Source organism: Haplochromis burtoni, unplaced genomic scaffold (genome assembly GCF_018398535.1).
Source record: "Haplochromis burtoni strain Fernald_Lab_line unplaced genomic scaffold, NCSU_Asbu1 Contig_63, whole genome shotgun sequence".
NCBI classification, from domain to species: Eukaryota; Metazoa; Chordata; class Actinopteri; order Cichliformes; family Cichlidae; genus Haplochromis; species Haplochromis burtoni.
In genome coordinates, this window is record NW_024582424.1 from 247,003 (window position 1) to 270,455 (window position 23,453).

At 39.1% G+C, this 23,453-nt stretch overlaps 2 protein-coding genes across 7 annotated transcripts in view; one reads left to right on the forward strand and one right to left on the reverse strand.

Moving 5' to 3' along the window:
- The window catches only part of slf1 (SMC5-SMC6 complex localization factor 1), a 34,307-nt gene extending 11,952 nt beyond the window's left edge, over positions 1–22,355 (reverse strand). The window contains exons 1-17 of one of the 3 annotated variants that reach the window (XM_005922916.3): positions 22,269–22,355; positions 21,281–21,438; positions 19,638–19,716; positions 19,233–19,458; positions 18,974–19,127; positions 18,611–18,754; positions 18,458–18,523; positions 17,840–17,986; positions 17,070–17,239; positions 16,815–16,949; positions 15,358–15,505; positions 15,029–15,197; positions 14,595–14,740; positions 13,998–14,107; positions 10,748–10,827; positions 2,981–3,073; positions 1,387–1,569 (exon numbers count right to left, since the gene is read on the reverse strand). In XM_005922916.3, the coding sequence (XP_005922978.1) occupies positions 1,387–1,569; positions 2,981–3,073; positions 10,748–10,827; positions 13,998–14,107; positions 14,595–14,740; positions 15,029–15,197; positions 15,358–15,505; positions 16,815–16,949; positions 17,070–17,239; positions 17,840–17,986; positions 18,458–18,523; positions 18,611–18,754; positions 18,974–19,127; positions 19,233–19,458; positions 19,638–19,716; positions 21,281–21,391 (2,161 nt within the window). In that variant the 5' untranslated portion in view covers positions 21,392–21,438; positions 22,269–22,355. Of the gene's footprint in view, positions 1–1,386; positions 1,570–2,980; positions 3,074–10,747; positions 10,828–13,997; positions 14,108–14,594; positions 14,741–15,028; positions 15,198–15,357; positions 15,506–16,814; positions 16,950–17,069; positions 17,240–17,839; positions 17,987–18,457; positions 18,524–18,610; positions 18,755–18,973; positions 19,128–19,232; positions 19,459–19,637; positions 19,717–21,280; positions 21,439–21,638; positions 22,158–22,268 lie in introns of those variants that run through there. The other 2 variants (XM_042221266.1, XM_014333727.2) reach the window with 2 other exon arrangements.
- Positions 22,319–23,453, forward strand: part of kiaa0825 (KIAA0825 ortholog) — a 116,684-nt gene continuing 115,549 nt past the window's right edge. For 2 of the 4 annotated variants that reach the window (XM_042221259.1, XM_042221262.1), the window contains exon 1: positions 22,319–22,692. The gene's annotated coding sequence lies outside the window, so the exon portion shown is untranslated. The other 2 variants (XM_042221261.1, XM_042221260.1) reach the window with 2 other exon arrangements.

Below are 23,453 nucleotides of genomic sequence, written 5' to 3' on the forward strand. Positions count from 1 at the left end.
TGTATATTTGTGAATGTGGAGATGTTATATTGGTTTCACTGGTAAAAATAAATAATTGAAATGGGTATATATTTGTTTTTTGTTAAGTTGCCTAATAATTCTGCACAGTAATAGTCACCTGCACACACAGATATCCCCCTAAAATAGATAAAACTAAAAACAAACTAAAAACTACTTCCAAAAACATTCAGCTTTGATATTAATGAGTTTTTTGGGTTCATTGAGAACATGATTGTTGTTCAATAATAACATTATTCCTCAAAAATACAACTTGCCTAATAATTCTGCACTCCCTGTATACTCTGGCCTTTACGCTGCTGCTGTCAGTGTAATATTTATAGAATTATGACCTTCAATTAAACAAGTTCAGAACTTATACATATGCACAAGAATATTGTCATTTTTTAATTAAAAGAATGTGTGAAATTTTCTTACTGTTATGTTTTACTCTATAGACACAGGAAATCACTCAAACATGTCAATCACCTTCCCACCATTTCAATATATGTGATGTATCTGCAATATTTTAGATAAAATAATCTCAAATTTCAACACAAAATGTTGTCAATTTAAAAAAAATACAATAAAAATTCTGCTACAGTAGATTCTTACATATCAGACTTGGAAAGCAGACTTTTCTGTTCCTGCAGAGTGTCGTCTGCAGCCTTTTGTCCAAATCTGCAAATCTCTATATAGGGAAGGATGTTATATTTACAAAGCTCTGCAACATCAACTGTCAAGAGTCAAGAAATATATGATAATGACTTAGTTGTTGTAGAACACGTTGCACAGCTAAGTCTTCTTAAGATTGAAGACTTGGATGAGTGGTGAAATGTTTCTCCCACTGATCTTTCTCTGGTCATTTCTATATTTTGACACACTTGTAAGAATCATAGTTTGAAGTGAAGTTATGAGGCTCTTTGTCAGTTTCCGACCAATGGATCACTAAGTGGACTTTGAAGACGTGGATGTAATGGATTGTTAACATGATCCCATTCTACAGCCATACAGGATTTTATCAGAATTCACGCAAAAGCTTTCGAGCTATTGTGGCTACATAGAGAAAGACATAGACACGCCAACTCTATGCAAAGCATGAGCTCTTCGGGGGGGGGGGTAAGTATTGTTTGTTCAACCCTGCATCAAATGGTAGTCATTTGAGTTGGATTAACTTCGTCTTTTCAATTTGTTGTTTGCGCCACAGAGTTTGAGAACCATTCACCAAACTATCAATGTGTGACCAACCTTACTTCGAGAACATTTGAGTATTGTTTAATTATTATAAAGCCAACATTTGTTATATTGCATAAGTTCCCGCCAACAGAATGTTAACAGCTTATACGCTGAAGCAGTCAGTCTGTGCATGTACTGCAAGAGTTTACTTGCCTGCATGTTCCAGCAGTATTTTGGCAATGTCCATGTGTCCATTTAGCAGGGCATCGTGCAGTGGACTCACTCCATCCACCTGATTATTAAGCAAAGGGGAAGGGTGGTGGTGCAGCAAAGCTTCCACACACTCGGTGCTGCCGTGGTTGCATGCCTCGTGCAGAGGTGTCCAGCCTGCATGGTCTATGTGATCAACAAACCGGAAACAGAGGCACAAACAATGCTGACTCAAAATGAAAGTCAAATGAAATGGGGAAGCAATGTTAATCACAGTTTAGAATATCCACCTGTTGTTCACCTCACCAAACAACCTGTGAAACACTCTCTGGGCTCTGGGCTCAAATGAATCTATACTCCATAATTCCAAAATTTTAATTTCTTTTCTTTGTTTGTTTGTGTATGTTTATTTGTTTTGCATGTGGTAAAATACTTTTATATTGCTATTATGCATGCCAAGATCAAGTTTAAGGCATGCACCATTATGATTTCAACCTTCATTCACCTGTTGCTTATACACACAAGTTTCTGTTTTGGTCTAGTAATGCTTCTGTTGTCTAGTTATTGGTTGCAAGACGTATTGTCACTCGACATGTCAATCAATCAGCACATGCTAGGACAATACTATTTAATAACTTTTGTACAATGGGCCAAACTAATAGGAAGTGAAATGGCTCTGGTAGATCAGCTCTGCACATACACATCATCTACACATAATGGCAGGATACATGCAATATGCCTGAAACACAAATGACAACTAATGTTTTAGAAGTGTAAATATAAAGCAATGCAATGGAAGCAGAGCATTCAAACATCATAAATGCTCACAACGCATAGGCTATGATAATACACAGCTACAAATCAAGAGTAAAAAAAGAATGTTTTAAAGAAACATTAAAATCGTTGCAGCATCTTTTCATGTTTTAATCCAGGATTAAAACACAGAGAGACAGACACATTCTAAAGACTAATAATAAAAAAGTAAAAATAAAAAAAATGACAGACAGATAATCTGCTGTAGTTGAGAAAAGAAAATCCTCTGAAAACCAAACATGCTCTGACTCAATTAGCATCAGGCCTTTTTTGGAGAAATCTGTAATGTGGCAGCAGTTATTTTACCATTTTGCCCCGTAGTTCTACTTGATCGCATTTTAGACTTAAGAATCCCCCATAACCCCCACCAAGATGCAAGTCAATTTAGTCTACTATTAAGGGGTGATTACAAAATCAGAGAAACCTTTGAAAACGGCACATTTCCATAAAAGGAGGGCAAGTCATTATATTTGACCTAAAGGGACTAAAGAAAGTCACTCTGAAATATCAAAAGGGATTCAATTCACTTAGCAAAGTGGCCATAAATCTATAAATCTGACACTCCAAACCCATCCTGCTCTTACTAGACACACCCTTTACATTTTAGCTAAAGGTTAAAGGCAATGATGATGACGCGCACACACTCCTATTTCTTCTCTCCCCCCTTTTTTTTTTTCCTCCAGTGTTAATCGCTCTCCAAAACCCCAGAGCAAACAGTGGGAGTGAAGTGAGACGACAGTGAGATAGAGGTTATAGAAAAAAGGGAAAGCGAGAGAAGTCTTACCTTTAACATTGATGTCTATGCCAGGAAGCACCAAGATCTGAAGCACCGTTTCCACTTGGTTCCTCTTGCAAGCTCTGTGGAGGAGGGTCTCTCCTTCGACCAGGACGAACACAACGGACAAACACACCCAAAAGAAAGAAGAGGCGGAAGAGAGAAATCAAAAATCAGGGTGTGCCTGATGTCCTTCCCATTGTCCTCGTCCATATGGTGAATACGCCAATTAAATACCACAGAAATGTCACCAAACAAACACACGAAAAAAAAATCCCTGACCTAAAAAGAGTACGACCCGCCAATGAGGTTGCGATTAAAGAGGAGTGATGAGAAAAAAGGGGGGAGATCTTTCAAGGGAGAGAAAAAAAAAAAAAAACACGGAAGGGAAAAAAAAAAATAAATTAAAGATGGAGAGTTGGGCTAATTCGCCTCGCTCTTTCCCTCTTTTATAGAGGGAGATTTTCCACTTACACCCCGTGCCCAACAAAGTTAATATCAGAGCAGTTGGTGAGTAAATGAATGTAGTGGTGAAAAAGTAGTCCCGCTTCCTGTTCACTCATCCCTATATTGTTACTTAAGAGGAAGTTATGGTAGACAGCCCTCGCACAAAGCCTCGAAAACGATTCTTCACAGATCCTAGGTTCAAAAGCTCTGCTGGGCATTGCCAGTGTCACCACGTGATATTTAATCAGCAAACTACCAGCGGAAAAAAAAAAAAAAAAAAAAAAAAAAAAAAAAAAAAAAAAAAAAAAACCCCTCTCAAAAGACTCCATTTACATTTTTGTACACAATTTTATTCTACCCATTTCTTTTTTCCTCATTTATACTGCATTCCTCACTTTTTCAAATACAATATTAAATCAGGAATAAATTAGTGGGCCAGAGCCCCCTCTTTTCATGTATGGCTGAACTTCAGAGAGAAGTTAAAGGCCAAGCATGAGTGGCTCTGTGCTTGCCAGTATAACACAGAACTGCAAAGGCTGTAATAAATGCTTTACTAGCTCTCCCCAGGACGCCATCCCTGTACAGGGGCTCCACTCCAACGCACACAGAGCAAAGAGTGGGGCAAAAAGAAAAAAAAAAAAAAAGAAAATAGGTGGAGATGGGGGAGAGGGAGGGAGAAGAAGCGGTGAAGGGGACAGCAAAACGCATGCAGGCAAAATATTGAGAATGCTGGTTCGTATTCATTCTGAAGAATTCCTTTGCTCCAGTAAATGTCTTTGAGGCTGCAAAGATGTATTAAATGCCATCCACAATAGTTGAAAGGTTGAAAAATGGAATGGAGGAGATAAAAAAAAAAGAAAGAAAAAAGTAGTAGGGATTCCAGTTCAGTTCAAATCCAGCTCAGACCACCATGGTTGGCACAGACAAATATTGCACATTTTCTTCATAAAGGTCCACAAGTATTTGGACAATCACTCAACCTTTGTACCAGCACAGATAATTTTGAGTCAATTGGCCATGATGTGACTCAAATGCAGACTTCCAGCTTTAATTCAAGAGCTTTAACATATTTTATTTGCATTAAGTATTTTGGAATCAAATTAATTTCTTTCTTTCTTTCTTTTCTTTAAAAAAAACAACAACAAAAAAAAAAACACACACATTGGTACAAAATAACATTTTTTATATGTTATCTTTAATACTTGAATTCAGTGAATACCTGAAGTCTACAATCCATGGACATCACCAAATACTGCATTCCATTCCTTGAGATGCTCTACCAGGTATTTTCCTGCAGCCACCTTCACTTGGTGCTCATTTGTGGGTCTCACTGCCTTCAGTTATATCCGCAGTAATTGAAAAGCATGCTCTATTGGGTTGAGATCTGCTGATAGACCTGGCCATTGAAGAATATCTCATTCCTTTGGTTTTAGAAACTCTTGGGTTACTGTTCCAATATGCTTTGGGTCATTATTCTTATGCACTGTGAAGCACTATTCAAACAGTTTTGCAGCATTTGGCTTAATCGGAGCAAAGTGCGACCTTGATCACTTCATGATTCATCCTGCTACATCGATCAGCTGTCATGTCAACAATAAACAGTAGTGACCATGTTCTACTAGCAGCCACACAAGCCCGTGCCATAACATTGGGTCCACCATGTTTGACAGATGTGCTATGCGTCAAATCATGAGATGTTTTTCTTTTTCTCTATACTTTTTTTCTCATCATCATTCTAATACAAGTTCTTCTTGATTTCATCTTTCCTAAGAAATTTTCCAGAGCAGTGCAGCAAGTCCTTTAGATCTTTTCTGGTATAGCCTAATTTGGCCTTCATGTTCTTGAGTATAACCATTGTTTTGGACCTTGGTGTAAACCCTCTGTATTTCCATTCATGAAGGGTTCTCTTGATTGTAGACTAACTATTTTTTGCCTTTCTCGCTAGGTGAAAATGTCCTCCTTTACTTGCATCAACATCTCTTTGGACTTCGTGTTAAGCGTTCCAGTGGGTAGCTGCCTAATGCTAGCTCAACACTTGGAATCAACTCCAGGTATGTTATCTTCTTAATTTGTAGTGAAATAACAAGGGAACAGGCATCACCTGGCCATGAAACAGCTTCCATAAGAGTAGCTGTAATTATTAAACAGTTAATGCATTACTTTTATTAAATTCCTTGAATTACTGCTGGAAATCTGCACCTTCACTCGCATATTTGTTTGAAATAAAACCCACACTGGTGGGGTACAGAGGAAAATTACAAAAATTGTGTGGCTATCCAAACACTTATGGACCTAACTGTAGATTATTTGAGAAGTAGTGAAGGAAATAGAGGATGGAGTGATCACATGGCAGTAACTCAATGCATTTAGGCATGTAGACATGGTTAAGATGAACTGCAGAAGTTCAAACCAAGTATCAGAAGGGGGAAGAAAGTTGATTTAAGTGAATATGAAGACAGTTTGGTTTGATCCGGTGACAGATGGGCTGGGATTTTCCCCCAAGAAAATGTCCTGTGAGCAGCAGTTGATGTCAGTGTTGTTGAGTGTTGATGTCAGAGGTCAGGAGTGCCAGGTGTCCTGCCTGTCAACTAAGAACAGGAAACTGAGGATGGAATTCACACAGGCTCACCGAAATTGGACTATAGAAGAGTGAAAAAACTTTGCCCGCTGTAATGACTCAGTTTTTGGTCCAACTTTTAGACAGAATTTGTCATGAACAACATGAAAGCACAGATCCACTCTGATGGCTGCTTCCAGTAAGATAACACACAGTATCATACCGTTCAAATCATCTCAAAGTGGTTTCCTGAATATAACAAAGATCTCAACATAATAGAGCACCTTTAGGATTTGGTGGGACAAGAGATTAACCTCATAGATGTGCAGCTGGCAAATATGCAGTAACTGTGTGATGTTGTCATCTCAATGTGGACAAAAAAAAAAGAAAAAAAGAAGAAAGAAAAAAAAAAAAAAAAAACACACAAAAAACCCAACAACCTATGAGCAATGTTTCCAACACCTTCTTGAATTTATGCAACCTAGAACTATTAAGGTGTACCTAATAAGCTGCTTAATTTGTTTTTATGTTTGTTTTTTCTAAAGATGCGCCATAAAGTTTAATACAATAATTATGTGTCAATGGTCATTTACAGTGCACAGTTGGGCATTAAAGACAGTGACATAATTGTTCGAAATTTTCTCTATTTGCTTCTGGCACGATGGAAGAGGCTTTTGGTAATGAGCAAAAGTACCCAGGTCACTAATTAATGTCGACGATGGAGATGAAATCAGAAATGCATAGATGAAAACATATAAATAAATAAATACATTTTTGGAGGAGGCAGAAGTCTGGCAGAGCACCCAAGGTGAGGAAACACAGTAACTGGTGAGATTCATGGGTTCTGGACCTGAAGCACTCATTAACTGCAAAGGATTTACAACCAAGTACTTGCAACCCGCCTTCCCCCACATTACTTTTGATTCTGTGAAAATATCAGGACTATTTAGTAAAATGTCTCAGAATTGCTCAGAATTTTTAATTCAACTACAAATCCACTGAAATGAAAGATCTACGCTATTTCCACCTCTTACCTGCTTCATACACCTCTGTGGAGGTGTTCAGAGAGAATTACACAGTCTGCTTTTGGACTTGAATGCAGCTCAAAAATCATTGCAATCATGAGATAAATCAGTTCATTAAGAACGGCATCAGAAAACAGAGCAGGTAATAAACTATTCAGACAAGTCAGATTAGAGTGTGCTATGATTTGCTGCAATAATTTGCAATAATCTTTATTTTGCACTGCATATTAAACCTCAGTTATTTGATGGCATGACATCATAAAGAAGGTAGTCTGGTTGTTACAGTTTCAGCATCAGTAACGAGACCAATCAGTCAAGCAAACCAATATTTCCAAGCTAAAAATCAAAAACACCCAAACTACAGGACCTAATGAGTAAGCTATACTTTGTGGCACGTCAGTGTTCTACATGGGCTGCTCTGCTATTACCGAGCACTAAAACGCAGTGATTAAACACCCATTCCACTACACCCCATGTGTACACATCCTAGCAAATGCCAGGGCCAATCCACGCACTGTTAAATCACTTTAATGGTTCCAATTTGGACACAACGCCTCTATTATAGGGGTAATTGCATGCTCAGCATTTACAAGCACGGAAAGGATAAATCCGCCTGTCCTTTTCTATAAATCCCCTGTTTCACACTTTAATAGAAAAGTTAAATGTATGTGTTGCTCTTTATATCCCTCAGTCTGCTTGCTACACTCCTGTAAAGCACTGCTTGGCCTGCTGATCCCTGGACCAAAAAGCCGCTCAAAGCCTGTAACAATGCTATTTGTAAGGAATGTGTTTGAAGTGTATTCTGTGCCAGTTACTGGATATATTTAAAACTATTTGAAGACATCTACTATTGCTACCTCTGAAAGCAACGGCAGGAAAATAATTCCCCAAGTGAACATTACTGCTTCTTAAACTGTGCCTCAGATGCATTTACTGGCAATAAACATTTCAAAATTCCAATGGTGAATGATAACTCCATTAAAATCAGTCAAAAACAACACTGGTCAGCAACATCTATGTCACCCTCTCTGCCAACAGGAAACATTCAGACAGAAATACAGTGTCTCCAATAAGAGCAAGCAAAGATCTATATACTTGCATATTATGCAACATAATATTCCTAAAATAATACTCTATAGGTGGTAGGAATGATCCCTGTAAATGGCTGTAAGCAGTGATGAACTTTCATCAAACTGCTGCTGAATAAACGTTAAGTAGCAACTCTTAAGCCAACACACAGGTCATTAAAGCACTGATAACATTACCGTATGACCGCTCAATAAACTGCACTTGTGTGTGATAAAATCGAAAGCTACAAAATGAGTAATAAAAACTTGTGTAACTCTTTAAGCCGATAAATGTCTTTGTGTTTGAATGAATGTTTTTATGTTTCCATGTTAAAATGCCCACCATAAACATGTTTACAATGTGGAGCAAAAAACAGTTCAGGTATAACGCAAATCAGAGTTTATACAATATTAACCAACTCGAAAGTCAATATTTGGCATTACCAACTTTATTCTTTTGAGCCGAGCTGTAAGTAGACTTCAGAAATAGTTCTCCTTGGTTCCTGAAGCACATAAAGATCAGCTTATGTAGTTATAATAATACTGAGGTCCGAGCTCTGACCGATTCTGTTTCACCGTGTACTTTTCTATCCAGGATTTAACTAGATTGGTAGATTGATTCAACTCATGTCCTCAGTCAGGTCTTTCCTGAATTTGTTTCTATTTCTTAAAGACAAGACTTTCAGACAGTGTTTATCTGCTGTACATGGTTCTTAGGCCTGTCAGTTCTAAATAGTCCACTTGTCCAGTTCTTCCATTTTATTAAGGATGCACACAGGATGGCTGGGTTTTTGGCTAAAAACTCTTCGGCAATCACTTTGTTAGTGCAAACATACAATTTGATGCCTTTCAGATTGTGTTCCATTTGGTTGTTGTTGTTGTTTGTTGGGTTTTTAAATAAATGGGATCAAATTCTGTGATTTTACCATGACCTGCTAGTATCAAAGTACCTAAAGACACCATTTAAAACAGATTCTTTGCACAGTTCTTTGTTATGTGTATACACAATAACTGGTTAGTCTACTGAATTAGGTATCCTTTGATGCCTGAATGATTCATAGGCCAGTGTTAAGTGGCTTAACAAACAAAAAAACCCCAAAAACAATTCAACTGAAAATGATCGTTTACAAAGACCGGAATGAAATAGAGTGAAAAAGCAGGGAGTGTCCAGAGAAAAACTTTGAAAGACCTTCAGAAAGTCTGGAGAACTATTGCTCAAGAGCAATTTAAAAAGCTACAATAAAGTCTGGATCTCCTTGGAAGCCAAATATAATAAAATGAAGGGTGGTGCATGATGTTTGCACAGTTGCACAGTAAGTAACTTGTCTAATACCTCCCCATGCTATGGGGTATATGTTTTTTTTTTTAACCAATGGCAATCTTCGTCCCTTTTCAATACTTATTTCTGGTGGGTAAAGCTGTGTAGCATTGCTTTACAAGTTAAAGAATACCGAACGCAGCTTTTGAACTACGCTCTGTAAATGTTGACCTTAAGTTTCAGAAATGATGTGCCGCTAAACGCCAACAGATTTTAAACAATGAAAACTCAGCAGTTCTTGTTTGACAGTCTACATACAGTACATTAGGGCTGATTAAAATGGAAATCTCTACTGAGCTTCCACAAGCAAAAGCGGGACTACAAAAGAGAAGTTCATCCCAAATCCCTCAACCCCTCTCAGCTACTGTGACAAAGATACAGAGGTTCCAGAAGGCGAGACAGATGCTCCAAAGCAAAGATGTGCAGAATATAAGAAAGCAAGTTTACATATGTGGGTGAAAAGCCTGTAACGGAAAGAGAGGAAGGAAGGGAGGGAGGGAGAGAATGGGATGAGTCGAGAAGGGATGAGAGGGCGAGAGGGAAGTATGCTGTGCCGATGGTTCATCAAAAATTAATGCCAACCACATCGGTATAGAGATCACGTAGTGGAAAAACAACACATGCCAACAGCCTTGAGTCTCCTGCCTCAGCCTTCACCCCCCCTAACCCCACACCCACTCCCTTTCCTTTACCCTCCACCCCTCCTTTGCACCAGCACAGGGCCTTTCTGATCAGGTGGAGGGGGGAGATATGAGCTTTGACACCTTCGAGAGTTCACACAGAGTGCCATGCCTCTAATTGCAGGAAGTTCCACCAGTGCAGCCGCTGTATATTTAAAAGTGCTACCCTAATTGCTGCATTTAATGTCTCCAAAATGGAGATCTGAGCCACACTGTGCGTACTAATATCTGTTATTGTTTTGTGTGTGTGCCCCCCATTATTTCTGTCCCTGCGATTTATCCATTTATCTGTTAGGGTTTTGGTTTTTTTGTTCAGTTTTTTTAAGGTGAAAAAGACATGACGAAAAAGCAAAACAAAACAAAAAGCGCAGTCTAGAATTTCAACGCAGATATAACAAGTAGAGAAGGCACAGCACTGAGGCGTTATTATGGTCCAAAGTCTGCCACAAACATACATGGCAGGCCCGCTTATGCAGTCAAGCTGCTCATAAAGCTGACTAGAAGGAAGTGTGGTTCGATGCAAATCAATCACTTTTGCCATGCATTATGTGCTCTTCATTAAACCGAAAGTGATGACAGCGCTATCATGTTCCTGATGACCTACTGTAGTGCATCAGTCCATTAAAAGTCCACTCCTTGCAAATGTGAAGCTATGCTCTTGAACAATGGGTGCATGCTGTACCTACTGCGTTGACTCTGTTCAAACCTCTGGGGATGTTCTCTTTCTCCGAGCAGGTTTCATTCTCCAAAGAGTTTTGAGGTCTGTATGGAGACAAAGAATGTGGCCCAGAAGGGTTAATGAGAAAATACGCACATGCTCTATTTATAAATTTCTTCAAATTTAAAAAAAAAAAAAAAAAAAAGTGATTACCCATGATTCATGTAAACAAGAGCAATTGACCATTTGAGCATGACTGCAGGGAGACCCAGTGGTGGAGAAAGTGGAACCAGCATCACTGTACTGTGAAAATTGCCATTAGCAAATGAATCCCTCATGGCACGATATCATCTTATATGAAATCTGACAATATCTGTCAAACCCCTACTGTGTTGGCCACACACACACTTCACACAACTAATCCTCTATTCCTGTCTCCAAAACACTTTTCCTCCCACTTAACGCCTCAAATGCAGAGACGAAGAATTCAATGTGAGCAAGCACATTAGGAGGAATAACTAGTAAAAGAAAGTGAAGCCTCTTCAAAGTAGTGGCGTGCTAATAGCTGTGGGCTGTCACTAGTCCTGTGTGTAGGTATGGAAGATCTGCCTGCGTGAAGCCTGACAGGTGTCTTGTGTGTATATGTATGTGCACATGCGCATGCGTTGCATTGAAGTGGAGTGCCATCCGTATTACAGGGAAGAGGCTTGTTCCCTGGTAATTGGGTTGTTCAGAAGCCAGGAAGGAGCTCCCAGCAGTGAGGAGGAAACACACGTCCTGTCACGTTGCTTGTTATTAGCAAGGACAAGGCTGAGAAGAGATGAGACAAGCTCTGTGTGCATGTGTGAGAGAGTGCGCGCGAGAAAGTGACTCCATAACAGTGTCTATGTTGAGGGTGGCTCACATTTAACCACTTCACCCAAGTGTCCCCTGCCCATACAGGCAGTGGAAGTTGACAGTACTTGGCTTGTATACACCCCGGTCTCTTCTTTCCTCATGGTCTACTTTAGGAGGCCAGTCTGCTGACAGCAGCCCAGCTATCAATCAAGAGCCTGCAGCAGCGTGTGCCCTTGGAGGCTATCTCTAAAGAAACGTATGAGCAGTCATTTAAATAATGCAGAAATGCTGGTCAAGTGCTGAAAGAAAGCAATTTATGGGATTTTTCTTACTAATCATAGCAAAAGAAATCCTTCCCCCCTACTTTTTATCTGTCTTCACTATAAAAATCTTATTGAATCTAGCTGATCCTTTTATAGGCTTTTCTTAAAACCCTAGCTGATATTTGGAAGTTGGGACTCGTAGAGAGGTCTGGTCAGAGAAAGAAAGAAAACACTATAGTCAAGTGGGCTGAAACGATTACAGCAACGGAAAGAGTATGACTAAGCCAGCACAAAGAAAACCACAGTTTAATTACAGCTTCCCTTCTGCTAACAGCACTCCATGCCATGCAACCAGCCACCTGGCAAATCAAATGGCCCTCTAAGCAGTCGGTCAATCAGCCACCCTGTCAGCTTGGTGTAACTTGGACACATGCCCTGTTGCTGGCCTGTCTGTTGATGCGGAAGAAACACGCTCACAATATCTCAAATAGAACTACAACATCTTTGAGTCAATCAAAAACAGACTAATGCATTCTGAAAGTGAGAGGTGACTGATAGCAGGGAGGAGAGCTGGCAACTCACCCGGTCGACCACGAACCAACCAGTCCTTCCTGTCTTACGACTGAGCACTCACAACAAACATAGCTGATTTTTTATATCATCTATAATGTGTTTTTCCTTTTGTTTTGTTTTTTACTTCTTAGCAGTTTTTCATCATGTAGGCTATTGTATAGAATATGCAGTGTGTCATATGCATAAACGCTTTAACATAAAATGTGTTAATTGATTAAGATTGTCAAGATCACTGCAGCTATGTACAATATCATGAATTTAACCATGAAAACCAGAAAACAAGCTTCCCGTCTTGGTTTCTGTTCTCAGCTCATCACAGGCTTTGTCATTTTGATTTCATTCTTTCTTTTAGGGTCAAATGATTTTACATGCCCTTTGGCATTTCTTTATCTCATCCACACAGATTCCTTTCCTTGTTTCATTTATTTCTTCACATGCCTATGTCAAAATAAAGTAAACCACTTGCAAATACAGGGAAAGCAGAAAGTAGAAACAGAGTAGGGATGGAGGGGAAGAGAAGGTCTGTGCATGAACCAGTAGCCTTCACATGAACCTGCTCCCTGGTGACTCCTGCCCTTTTCCAGGCCAACTACCTGCTGGTGAAACAGCAGATGTCTGATATGGGGTATGGATAAAGTGGGTGCGTTTGCAGTTAGAGAGGGATTTAATATGCAAGAGTAGACCAAGAGAGATGGGGGGGGCTTGAGAGCTGGTGGTCGTATGGGAAGACACAAAGGCCTGGTGGGATACCCAAGTCTATCTGCGGCTCCCTGTCCATATCAGTGTGTGTGTGTGTGTTTAACTTCCCCGTGCACCCCTCCTGTCAGCCAGCACACACTGATATGATCAGACCTGGGCACGACCCATCACATGCCAACTCCGTCTGACCTCTATTTGTCTGTCTCCAGCTTTCCCTTAGTCCATTCATGCATCTCTGCTCCTCACCTCCACACACTTCTCCTTTCACCAGGTGTTCCTTTGTTCCTTTTCGCTCACATTTCTCAAAGGATCTGTTCATTTTCACTTGTTTGGCCTAATGCTATGCTGTCTACCGTGAACTATGTGAGAAGAATCCAGACAATGGAGGCACAGAAAACTGCTGGTCGACTACATCAGCTATTTTAGACACAGACAAGCCAACAAACATGGTACAATAACCAACTTTACAGGGTGACAGCTTTTCATGTGTATTTTTTGCTAAAAGATTACTAGCAACATGCTTTCTGCTATATCTTTAGTAGATATGCAGGCTCTAAACAAGGTTAGACAACTAGACATCGATATGATTGATAGTCACAATTTTCTGAAGTCAAAAAAATGAAAAAGTTAACTAAACACACTGCCACTGGGAATCTCTAAGCTCATCTTCAAAAATTAATACATTTCAAGAAGTTTGGCAAATGTAAATCTAATACAAGACATTGAAGTGCTATAGCTTATGCAAAGTTAAACATTTGAACATCATACTGGAATTTTAAACCAGACATTTGTGCAGCCTCCACCTCTGTGTGTAAGCCCCTCCATGTTTTGCTCCAGGCTCTTGTGAGAATGCACAATGTGGACTTAACGGTAGCACAGACAGACAGCTGCGTGTAACTGACCTGCAGTCGGTCCCCTGACTAGTGCAGCTGTGTGAGCTGGGCTCAGTCCTGAGGCGAGTACCACTGGGACTCAGAGCCAAACTTCCCAGAGCAGGCAGGTAGAAAAGCACCTGTCAGAAGTCACACAGATATACACAAGGTCAGACAGTGCCTTTACACTGCAAGTTGATATGTGCGTCCTTAGGGAATTGAGGAAGCACAAAGCCACCAATGGAGAGTGAGAAAGCCAGATGTTCTAGTGCAATATAATATTCTGGTTAGACGACATCAGAAATCATTTCATGGCACATAAGGGCAAATGTAATCTATAATGTAATCTATACCAGTTTATTAAAACTGTCATTAACTAATGCAGACCAACTGTGTGTTTTGCTTCTAACACTAACTTAAAGTGGGGGAAAAGAGAGAGAAAAGCATTTTTTTTTTCGTGTACAATTATATCAGACGCTCAAGAAACCACTGTGAATCCAAAAAGGAATTTCAGAGTTTCCGGTAAAAATGGAAGATTATCACAAATGTACCAGAAGTAGAAATGACAAAATCTGCCAAACGGAACAAGGAATAAAGGACAAGGAAACATGGGAACAAGAAACGCACCATTTTCTTGAGTGACAGAGGTTCATCTCCCATAGTGCATCCATTTCTGCAGCAGAGATTCCTGAATATGGCATCAGCCACCATCAACTTAAGCCTGGTAGAGCGAACCCTGATAACCAGTTCTACCAAAATATTCGGAGATAAATCTATGGGGAAAAACCACAGAGGAAAATCAGAAGATAAGAGAGCATCTTTTTAGAAGAGATTTTTGTTTTAGAATAAAGAAAACTTTGTGTCAAACCGTACGAATAAACAAAAGAGACAATTTTGCTAAATAAAGTTTTTAAACTGCTTAAACTACTTCTACCACTTTTTAAGTAAAAGAAAATGAAATTCAGAAACCAAACTTTGAACTTAGGACAGAATTTACATAACAGAAGTTTTGTTTTTCTGAATATGCTTCCTGTTCTCAAATTTCAGTTTTTATCACTTACCCTGGCTAATGACAGCAAGATATTCCGACAAGTCTTTCAGGCCTTTATCCACTAGTGTCTGGTTTAATTTGAAATGCTGCTGACACCAAAACTCCACCAACACAGACAGGAAATCCAGTAGGGTGTCTGCCAAGTGCAACTTCTGCTTCTCATCCCTCTCGGTGTACTCCTTTAGAAAAGATAAACAACATTTTGAACCTAGCGAGCTCCATGAGCAATAGTAACTTTAGTCATGAGGTCAGACTACAATCTGCTGTCAATTATGGATCAAAATAAAACATTCTGAATGACTGAGCACATTATCCAATAAGAATATCAAAGTAAATTACAGTCATGGCAGCCTGTATCAAAAGCTGCATTAGTTGTTTTACAGCACTGGACAGGAGGGTGGAGCGCTCCCACACAGTCCAGAAGGTTCTATAGAGCAAAGATCCTGATGCTGATGCTGGAGGGGCTCCCTGGAGCTGCACAAACTCTCTAAGGAAGAATAAGAAATTATTAAAATAGAGACTTTCAGCTTTTATTCATGGGGGTACAACCAAAGTACTTAATTATCTGAATAAGAACTACAATAAATTTTATACATAGCCCCCTGGTATTAAAAGTAACTGGACGACTGAGTGGCAAGCAGTTTCAAGGTCACATGGCACCTGTTGCCCGTTCCCTCGTTATTCAATGACCTAACCCTTCTGTCACCTAACCCCAGCAGGTGACAGAAGTCTACATTAAGCAGGAAAAAAAAAATCTTAGAGGGAGCAAAAACATTACGTGTAGTACATTTTTAAAAACAAGCTCAGAAGCACCAAAGGTCCTAAAAGACCACAGAAGACAGCTAAGGTAGATGATTGCATAATCCTTTCCTTGGTTAAGAAAAACAGTAAAGACCTGGCAGAACATGTCATGGGAGGAAACAACATTTGGTGAAGTTCATGGGTTCAAGACTTCAGGTGGTCGTTGTTTACATAGGATTTTCATCCAAGTATTAAAAAAAAAACAATAATTAATAAAAACAACATCAATTTGAAATTAAGCTAGTTTGTTCAATTTCTTTTCAGCCTCTGGAGGAAAAAAATTAACAACTAAAGAAACAAAAGGAAGCTATGAATAAAATAAAAAAAAAGGAAAAAGGCTGTAATTCCTAAACAGCTAATAGAATTCAATTGCTGAACACCTTGAATTAAATCTGAAAGTCTGGACTTCAATCACATGTAGATTCATTTGTGGCAGCATGAAGCAAAATTGCAAAATATGTGTAATTTTCCAAATACTTAAAAACCTTACTGTATCAACTCCAGCTAAACTACAGTGATTGTTAAGAATTTCTACACGTATGTCCTTGCAATACAGATTATGAGCTTTGTGGACTAACAGAATAGAAGAAATCAACTCTAAAGCTGTTTTCACACATGCGCTGCAACCCTGAACTTTACTAGACATTACCCATAGGAGCTGCGTGTGAGAACACAAATGTCCTAATCATTTGTATCAGACATTAAACAGACTTTACCCTGCCAGCTATCTAGCACAAAGTCTTTATAGTGTTCGACAGAGTCCTTGTAAGAGTAAGGCAGCTCTGCCTCCTGCATGATGTGTGAGTGCCCAACCAATCATTTAAATTCTAATTATATTGAGATATAATAATGAGAACACGGTCGAAGTGGACATGTCAGAAAGGGCAACTTCAAGCAATGATTCTCCCGACATGTGTGATGATTTAAACTGATTGATTTAAAATAAATAAATAAAAAATGGTTCTTTCTCCAACTGAGTTTATTTAAACTGTTACCCGGCAGTGACTGAGTGGAGCTCCCCTTGGAAGATCTTCAGGAAGAGAGTCAGGATGTAACAGTGGAAGTGTAACAATGTTGGAAGGCCAGGTCCAGGAAGTGCGTGACAGGTCTCTTCACTAGACATAGAATATCTGGAAGATAAAATATTTGTAAAATTACCACAACTGCTACCTACTAGAGTGTTTGTTCACTACACATCACATGGTTACTCTTCATTTTTGCAGTATAAAATTATTAGCAGGAATAATTACCTGATGGCTGTCTCTAGAAAAGACCACAAGCCCTTCTTACACCGAGGACACTGCAGCACTTGAGTAAAATACTGTTTCACTGACTTGGGAGCCATCCAGGGAGGGTTGGTAATAAGCAGTTTATCAAGGACCTGCTGGAAATTTCTCATGAAGACAGATGTGGCGTTACCCTGTGACATAATCAGCACACAGCAACTGAGTTCCAGTTGGTTTGAATGCGGGGATGTACATACAGACTTAAAATTCAGTGAAGCTACAATTTATTTATTTTCTTAAATAATGGATGTGACGATGCCAAGAATGTAATTAGAGCCAAACAATAATTTAAGTTTTTGTTTTGTTCTTTTTAAATAAGTAAATAAGTAAAAGTTAAGTAAAGTAATTAGTAAAACTTATTTCCAGCTGGTCCAGGATGATGCAGAGTAAATACAGTATGTTTGTTTGTTTGCTATCACTGTGCACGCTCTTGTTCTGATTTTGAACTGTTGGTCACATAAAGTTAAATATTTGATGGAAATGTGAGGATGTGATGAGATCTGATATTTCACTGACAAAATTACTTATCAAAAAAAAAAAAAGGTACAATAACTAAATTAATTATGTTACATCTCTAAATTACAGTTTAATCAAAAGACAGTAAAACCAATAAAAAGACCTCTCAAAGCCAGCTATCCACACTCAAAAATGTAGAGCAAGTTCTACTTTTGTGCAGCCCCTGAGGATATTACACTAGCAGTAGGTGGGAGTTTCTGCAGTATGGTAATGCCTACCTGCTGAGCGTATTCTAAGAGGGAGATCAGGTGCGGCGCCGGTGGCAGGAGGCCTGGGTACACACCACTTCTGATTGAGTCCAAGGCTTCAGTGAAGAGGCCACACTCTATCATGCAGCCAACATTGCTGAAGTCCATTTTTGTTGCCTGGAGAAATACAAGAACAATGATAAAATTCAAGAGGTATATGGAAAGCAGAAGGAAACACAGCACTCAGAGAGATGGATGGCAGAAAGAGTTGAGGGCAGAAGGGTAATGGAAATAGGAAGTGAATGGGCTTTAAAAGTTCTTGGGGGTCATTTCTGACTGTCTGTTATGGGTAAATGGCATATGGAAAAACATGAGCACTTCTATTAGTAATATCCACTTGGGTAAGGTATGGACAGGACAGTGGAGAGTATTGTTAATAGGCCTGCCAATCAAAACTCTCAGATCAGCTGACAGTGGTGGTTAAATTGTGACCTGGGTATGATGCGCCCTTGCTCTAGATGTCACTTTCCATTGAAATGCATGACATAAAGGAAATTAAATGACCTGAGCCTCTTGATGAAACACATAGTTATTGTAGAGATGTACAGTAGTGATCAAGGGTGGGGGTTGATATGTCTGCACATCTACCTGAGCCAGGGGACTATAGGGGTCATGGTAGCCCAAATATTCAAGGAAGCACAGTCTTGGCTGGCCCTAGAAGCAACAAAAAGAAAGAAAAGAAAATGATGTCAAGAAAACACAAAATCACTCATAAAAAAAATAAAAAACCCAAATACACACCACTTGTTTGATATATGTCTTAAGCTCCGCCTCCAGAGTAGAGAAATTCTCCTTCACATCTGCTGGATGAGCCTCTTGCTCTTCTGTCATGTTGAAATTCATATCCACACGATTGCTTTGACCCCCAAACAATAGGCTTTCAGTCTACAAGATAATTTTTTTAACATGAACTGTTTAATAAAGATTAGACTAGTATGTGCACATATAAATGAAGACCATATAAAATATTTAAATCACCACCCCCCCAAAAGAAAATTAAAAAAAATAAAATAATTTTTTAATAATAATAATCAGTTTTAAATATGTTGCTTAAATTATTATTATTTTTTATATGTTTTTAAAACATGCATTCTTATGACTTACCCCAAAGAGGTGCTGGACTATGTGGCTCACAGGGTAACAAGGAGCACTGTGGGATTTTGAGGATTCTGTAACAGGTTTCGCCATGACATGAGTGATAGAGGCATAAGAGGGGGGAGGGCAGTGATATACCTCAGCCCTGCCTGCTTTTAGGAGTCTGTGAATGAATAAAAAAAAAAAAAAAAACAACCCAAAAATGTATTAATTAACCAGACACTCGTTTTATTTGAACATGGGTTAAAAGAGAACAAGGGTTTGTAACCGTTTGAACATTGCTCTGCGTGTGGACCCTTGGACCATAAGGAGCACCCTCCAGCCCTGAAAGGCCCCTTTCAGTCTCCCACTGGCCACTTTCTCTCTCCACTGTTTGACAGGGTAGAAGGCAGCAGAGGAACCTGTGGAAATGGCCACCTCATAGATTTCCTCTGCGAGCCAGGAGCCATTCTTAACACTGTCCAGCACGTAGTCGGGAGTTACAACCCACTTTCCTAGCAAGAGACGAGCAGCAAGAGGGAAGAAATTCAATAAAATGTGTTATGTTACCTCTAGGACTTAAAAAACTTAAGAAACAATGAAGCATTTTATGGCTACGTTAAATGTATGTAGGCTAAAATAGCAACGAAAACAAAGATCCACTGACATGAAATTCACAGCCATCATGACTCACCTGCAGCACAAGCTGCCAAAAACTTCTCGCTGGACAACACCTGAGGGATTATGAGATGGGTGCAAGCGTGCTGATATACCTATAAGAAGGCAGTTTAAGGTGGTTATATGTAATCATCACAAGACAGTTTTATAAGTGGAGCTTGTCAATAACGCAACAGTTGCAGTTTGAAATCAACAACAGATGTTCAGTGCAACTAACAGTGTTCCACTTTTAGGTGGATCCCCAGTTCATTTATTCACATTTATCATGTAAGTTAATAGATGAGGATGCTAGGCTGTACCATCTGATTTAGCTGCAAATCAGGGCAAAGTAATCAGCTCCCCTTTGACATTTATAGTTTTTGTCTGAAATTTCCCTAGTGCTTCTTTAACAGCATTTCTACACTAGCTTTGCTCAAAATTTGTAAAATCATGTGAAAACCGAGAGCTACCTTCCAACTTACGCACAGTATAAAAACTTCAGCAAGAGTTTGAGCTTCATGACAAAAACAGAAAGAAAACAGTTTAGACTTGAGAAAAAGAATTGTTGATGCACAAAGTAGGAGATGGATACAAAGTTATCACAGTGTTTCCATGTTTCTAAAGACCCCAGAACAACTTCCAAGAGACTAGTGAATGACTTAGCCAAGTTGTAAATTGTATACTCAAAGAAGGCAATCATTAGACACCTGCACAAGAATGGACTGCGAGGTTGCAGATTAAGAAAAACTCCACTTTTGCAGAAAGACTGCACATGCTGAAAGCACATCTTTTGGTCAGATGAGACAAAACCAGGGCTCTCTGGCCAGAGAGACCCTGCTTATCCTTGGAGAAAGAAGGGTGAGACATACAACCCAAAGAACACTATCCCCAAAGTGAAACACGGTGGTGGGAGTATTATGCTGTGTGCTTCAGTGCGTCCTGAAGTGGGAATCTCATCTCCATGAAAGGAATCATGAAAAAAAGGATATGAAGATTTTGAAAGAAAACCTTAAGCAGTCAGCAGCAGAACTGGGTCTGGTTTGCTGCTTCGTCTTTCAACACAACGACGATGCAAACCAAAGGTCAAAGTTAGCGCTATTGACTGACCTGCACAAAGGTCTAATAATTTTAACCCTGATAGTTTTGGGGTTTTGTGCAATAATTTTGGTTCTGTGTGTGAAATAAGATCAAAAATAAAACTAGGACGCTTGGAAAAGCTGTATTAAAAAAAGATCCTTGCTGTTTAACAACACTTGAATTGAAATTCTACATATACACTAATAGTTTTGTTCTCATTTGTGTAGAGGGATAATCAAAGCAATATATAAATATAAAAATACAATTGAAAACTTTACTTGGACTGTCAAGATAAAGACACAGAACACAGACTTCCACAGAACTAATTAATGATTGACAGCAAGCACAGCAAGTAATTCATTCAGTCAGCTACTTTAGGAACAAGTGCATTTCCTTTTTGATTGGTGTCTAAACACTGTCATCATTACTTTAGTTTATGATTAGTCTCTAACTATTATGTTTTCTTACATCGCATAGACTGAATAAAGACTAAAAGCATCAGGAAGAAAAATGAAATCATTCACAAGCTGCAACCCTTCAGCTTGGGCACAAGTGCACGTGGCATTTCCCTAAAATCTACTGAGGGATCTCAATCTTACTCACTGAGCCACCAATGTATTTCCCACCCAGCTGCTGAATTCCCTGGATCAGAACTCTCTTCTCATCGCGGATTTTGATCCCAGAAATCTGGAAGACGTGTGTGCAGGTCTCCATCTTCGCGAAGAAATTGAAGAAGAGCCAAAATGAAGTACTTCGTTAAACTGTAGGAGACAATAAGTTAAGATAGATCGCATCATTCATTGGCCAATCTAATGTTGCAGTTCTTGTTTGACTAGATGACTTAGATCGTTTTCACGATAAGCTTTCACTCTTGGTACATCAGGAAGAACAATGTACTGTTCAAACTGCACATCAAGGATATTAGCGTTTACAAAATTCATCAAACAAAGTCAATACTTACACAGATCGTGACAAAATTGTATTCAGTTGATAATTAACTAAGGCTTGCTGGCATATCATTTGCTTTGCAGCGTCAGAGTAGACTAACTAACAAGAAAAAAAATATTGGTTCTTTTCTATTCAATAAGCAATGTCAACTGTTTTAATGGCACAGCTGATCAAGTACCTCGGTCATACCACCAGTGGTAACTTCCAATTACACCCGGGCGCGCCAAACTCTTGTCACTGACAAAAACATCCAACAAAGTGAATAAACTTCGACCAGTGTGTGGCTACTTTATCCGAAGCTACATTAACCGTCCCAAACAAAAATCCATGGCGCATTCGCTCTTTAGTGTGGATAAATGTTCAATATAACGGCCAAACGATAAGTTTAATGAGAAAAATTACACGCGAGTACACCACCCAAATTGCAAGTTTGAGCAGCTTTATGGAATCCACTTGTTTTGGAAAGACAGGGGGGGATCTCTCATATCTTAACATTTTTAACATGCATTCTCAATAACAAACGGCTATATACTTGATTTAAAAAAGACGTCAGAATATATTAAATATATGTTTTAAATAAAATATCATCTTTGATATGTAAAAATTATGCTATTAATTCCCGAAGGCGAAAGCGTTTGCCTACCATTTGATTCCTCAGTTGGAATTTTCCACCGAGCGGAAGTTTTCATAGAGCTACTTCCGGGTTGTTGTCACGGACGCTTTCAGTCCCCGGAAATCACCAAAAAATAACTAGCGGTTGAGTAACGGGGATATTTTATCGATAGATAACCAATAAAAGTGACATGCGACTTCTGCCATATCGGCTGCCCGGGAAACGGTGTACATAAAATGCTTAGTGCAATATTTGGTGACAGCGGTGGATATCCTGTCATAGTAATGCAATATAATATTTTTATTGGCTGTTGAATTGTCTCGGTTTTTGTTATTAGCTACAAATAGTTGTCGCAGACAGATATCAGCATGAAGTGACTACAAATGATGTCGGTCACATTTTCCCCGCCGGTAATGGATTAACACCGGATGGATTAAGTAAGAGCTTTCGTAAGGTAGGACACGCATAACATGCAACGCTGAGTGAGTCGAGTGGCTTCATTCGGGTTTCTTTTGTTTTATACGACACACGAGACGGCTTTTTAAAGATACAGATGAACTGTCAAAATAAGCAAACGCAGTACCACTTCCTTGCATGCTGTGAGCTTAGAGGTCTGTGTGTGGCTGTATGGCAGGAACTACGACAAGCAGGTAAAAGTCAAGAGTCTCAGCAGGGCCTGTCTGTATTCTTTGTGGTTTTCTTTCATTATCAAAACAACAATATGGCTAAGTCTTTGCTTTGTAATCATAAAATTATCATTAATAGCGAGGGGAAGAATCATTAATTGAGAAATGTCTTGGCACAGTTTGGTTTTAGTGTGTTAACTGGTTACAGGTGCTTATTTTGCCTTTAGATGGGGTTTTATAGATATGATAGGCAGTGTTTTTCCTTTTCTTTTGTTGTATGGATGAAATTATTAGGATGTAAAAAAAAAAAAAAAAAAAAAAAAAAAAAAGTCTGATCTGGAAGGTCAGAATGTGTCAGTGCTTGGCCAAACACCCCCCATAAAGAGCAAGTGACAGTAACCAGCTCAACTCTTTCGGTGATAAGCTTTTATCTGTTGAATCCCGGAAATGAGTCTTGTAACATTTGCAAACCCAATCTGAACAATCGGAAAACTGTGTGAAATGTCAATAAAAAACAGAATGGAAAGATTTGTAAATCACATAAACCCACATTTTTGTTTTATGAAAGAGCATAGAAAACATATCAAAT